We start from the raw sequence: 3029 nt of genomic DNA, 5'->3' as shown, positions 1-3029 counted from the left end.
CTCTAATAAAAGTTGAAGGAAGCATCGTAATACTATTAATTTATACTTAATTGACTCTCAGGAAGTCAGAGAATGAAAGCTAAATAATTATATAATTAACAATTTTGAAGCTCTCTCGTGGATTCGTTTGACTCTTGTTACATAATTAAATATTGCCCACTAGACCACTAGACCACTCCCTTTCATCATGGTTATCTGTTTTTTCGATAGCCAAAGAATTTTATTTTTTAATTATTAAAATTCTTTAATTAAAATTACTCTAAAAAATCAAAACAGTTAAGCAAATTAAAATAATAAATTTACTCTCTATACACACTGAATTATATATATGTCAATACATATTTTAAGTTGCTACTTTCATAAATTACTTATGCAGAATTTGTAATAAGACGAGCAGTTAAGTTAAGTATTTTGAGATTTGTGACAAATTAGATCAGTTAAGATATATATGCCCAATATTAATATTTAAGTCTAATAATCCATCTCATTGAAATAAATTAGATCCAATTCAACATGTTATAGATCGAAAATTGCTTTAATTAAGATAAATGATTTGATTGTAATGTGTGAGGAAATTTGACTATGACGTTAAATCTTGAGAAATCACTTAAAAATTGTGCTTGATTCTCTACTTAGAAAGAAATAAATTGATTTACCTATATTTTTTTAATTTTAATTATATCAAAAATAAATATTTATGATGTTAAATTTGTTAATTGAATTAGTTGATAAAAGAGTTATGATATAAAAAAATTAAATTAGGAAAATGAATAATTTATTATAACTAGATTTTATTTATTTATTTAATTTACGGACATATCATATTATAAGTAATGTTATATTATTGATGCAGCGAGTTAGTGTAACAACAAGGCTAACACTTGACCATACATATAGAATCGATAAACAAGTCTCAATCAGAGAAACTTAGGTCATAAAGTTTAAAGTAAAATATGAATAATCATTGAATAATTTCAAAAAACGAATAATATCTTTATATAGGGTGGTGACAACCCTAACAAGACTCCCAATAAATAAGGAAATAGAATCCAAATTATTTTAAAAAAAAAAATCCTAAATAAAATAGAAAATACACACAGAAACTTAAACATGCATTTTGGGCCCAAAAATGTCTCCCAACCGGGGAATCGAGTTGCCATGTCGCAGGTCTTGAAACGAGCTTCCGTTGATATTTATGGTCCCCGTGTTCGAATCAAAAGTTATAGTTGTTTAAAGTTGATATGTCCGCTTTTGGGGCTTCTGATGCTTGACCCTATGTAGGAATTCATCTACTAGACGTTCTACATCAATTATACAATCAAGTTACAAAAATCTTGATTTCATTGAATAGCAACTACAAATATATAAAATTAACACCCGGAGAAACATGCTAATGGAAATAAATATTTATTTGTTCCTCAAATATAATGAGAATTGACTCGAAAAATAAAACATGCTTCTAGGGATCAAGCAACAATTATGAAATATCAAAAACTTCATTAATTAAAAAATTTTAGATACAATTAGAGTGCTTCTTACAAATGAATTTGCAATTTAAACTCTTCTTATTCAAAAAAGCAATGCCAATAACAATCATACATAGCATCAAAAAGGAAAAAAGAAATTATTCTTGTAACAACTGCATGAATTTGACGTCAGCTTAGTAGTGTCCTGGAGGTGGGGGTGATTTATAGATGTACTTTGGGTGCCATGGTAGAACTTTCTTGGTTGGTGGTGGAGGCGATTTGTACATGTAAGGAGGAGGTGGTGAAGGAGATGGTGGGGGTGGGGATTTGTAGATGTATGGAGGTGGTGGTGAAGGGGATGGTGGAGGTGGGGACTTGTAGACGTATGGAGGTGGTGGTGAAGGGGATGGTGGAGGTGGCAGAGAAGGAGACGGTGGGGGTGGAGATTTGTAATGGCGTGGTGGATGTTCAATTTTCTTTGGTGGAGGAGGAGAATTGTAAATGTATGGAGGTGGTGGTGAAGGGGATGGTGGAGGTGGGGACTTGTAGACGTATGGAGGTGGTGGTGAAGGGGATGGTGGGGGTGGAGATTTGTAATGGTATGGTGGATGTTCAATGTGTTTTGGCGGAGGGGACTTGTAGACATATGGTGTATGCTTTTGTGGTGGTGGTGGAGATTTGTAATAGTATTTTGGATGACTCTCACTCTTTGGCGGTGGAGGCGACTTGTAGAAGTATGATGGTTTCTCCACATGTTTCGGTGGTGGTGGAGAATTAGACTTGTAAGGTGTATATTTTGGTGGTGGGGGCGACTTATAGTAATAAGCCGGATGACTCACATGCTTCGGTGGAGATGGTGACTTGTAATTGTACGGTGGATGCTCCACTTTCTTAGGTGGCGGTGGAGACTTGTACACATAAGGCGTATACTTAGGTGTTGGAGGAGACTTGTACTTGTAAGGTTGGGGTTTGGAAACCTTCTTTTGGTAGTGTGGTGGTGGTGGTGAGCTATAAATGTAAGGAGCATATGCCACCACATTGTTTGCGATGAAGAGAATTGCACAAGCAAAAACCAAAAGGGGCCAATGTCCCCCCTGCCCAAGAGTTCCCATTTCCACAATTGAACTCTTATTGTTTTGTGACTTGAATGATCATAAACATGTATGCTCCTCCTTATATAGCAATCTCTCCAATCATCTTTTGAATATATATATTTTTTTTAATGAGCATAACAGCCTGGATCAAAACTTAGTTTATAATCTTTGTCTCCAAATTTTAAACTGTATTTTTAATTCTTTTTTAAATGAGATTAGTGTTCTCCCACTAAGTATTGATCTTTTTTTTATGTATAAAATGGCATAAACAAGTCAAAGATGGAGTTGTTTAGACACAAATAATATGAAGTCAAATTTGAAGCATGTTTATTTGGGAATAATATCTATAGATATAAGCTCAAATTCTGGCAAGTTGGTTTGTAATAATATTATTTTAGGTGCCAATAGTTGATAACAATTTTAGAGTAAAATCGTGCTATAAATGTTGGGGAAGTGCCGGTGATATAAA

The 3029-nt window shown here is 33.5% G+C and overlaps 1 protein-coding gene across 2 annotated transcripts; it reads right to left on the bottom strand.

Moving 5' to 3' along the window:
• Positions 1 to 1503: 1503 nt before the first annotated feature.
• LOC116140042 (extensin-2-like) lies at positions 1504 to 2597 on the bottom strand. 2 transcript variants are annotated; one of them, XM_031425677.1, is made up of 2 exons: positions 2006 to 2597; positions 1504 to 1885 (listed from the first exon to the last, which is right to left on the bottom strand). In XM_031425677.1, exons 1-2 carry the CDS (start codon positions 2576 to 2578, stop codon positions 1661 to 1663), a joined length of 798 nt encoding a protein of 265 aa, XP_031281537.1. In that variant the 5' UTR covers positions 2579 to 2597; the 3' UTR covers positions 1504 to 1660. The 2 variants fall into 2 exon arrangements, with proteins under 2 accessions (XP_031281537.1, XP_031281536.1); XM_031425676.1 differs by having other exon boundaries at positions 1504 to 2597.
• Between the last annotated feature and the right edge of the window lie 432 nt (positions 2598 to 3029).

This window comes from Pistacia vera, unplaced genomic scaffold, assembly GCF_008641045.1.
Source record: "Pistacia vera cultivar Batoury unplaced genomic scaffold, PisVer_v2 Contig361, whole genome shotgun sequence".
Taxonomy (NCBI): Eukaryota; Viridiplantae; Streptophyta; class Magnoliopsida; order Sapindales; family Anacardiaceae; genus Pistacia; species Pistacia vera.
This window is presented reverse-complemented; position numbering and strand designations above follow the sequence as displayed.

Coding starts and splice junctions, on each gene's coding strand:
- LOC116140042 (XM_031425676.1), bottom strand. CDS start 2,578: ATGGGAACTCTTGGGCAGGGGGGACATTGGCCCCTTTTGGTTTTTGCT.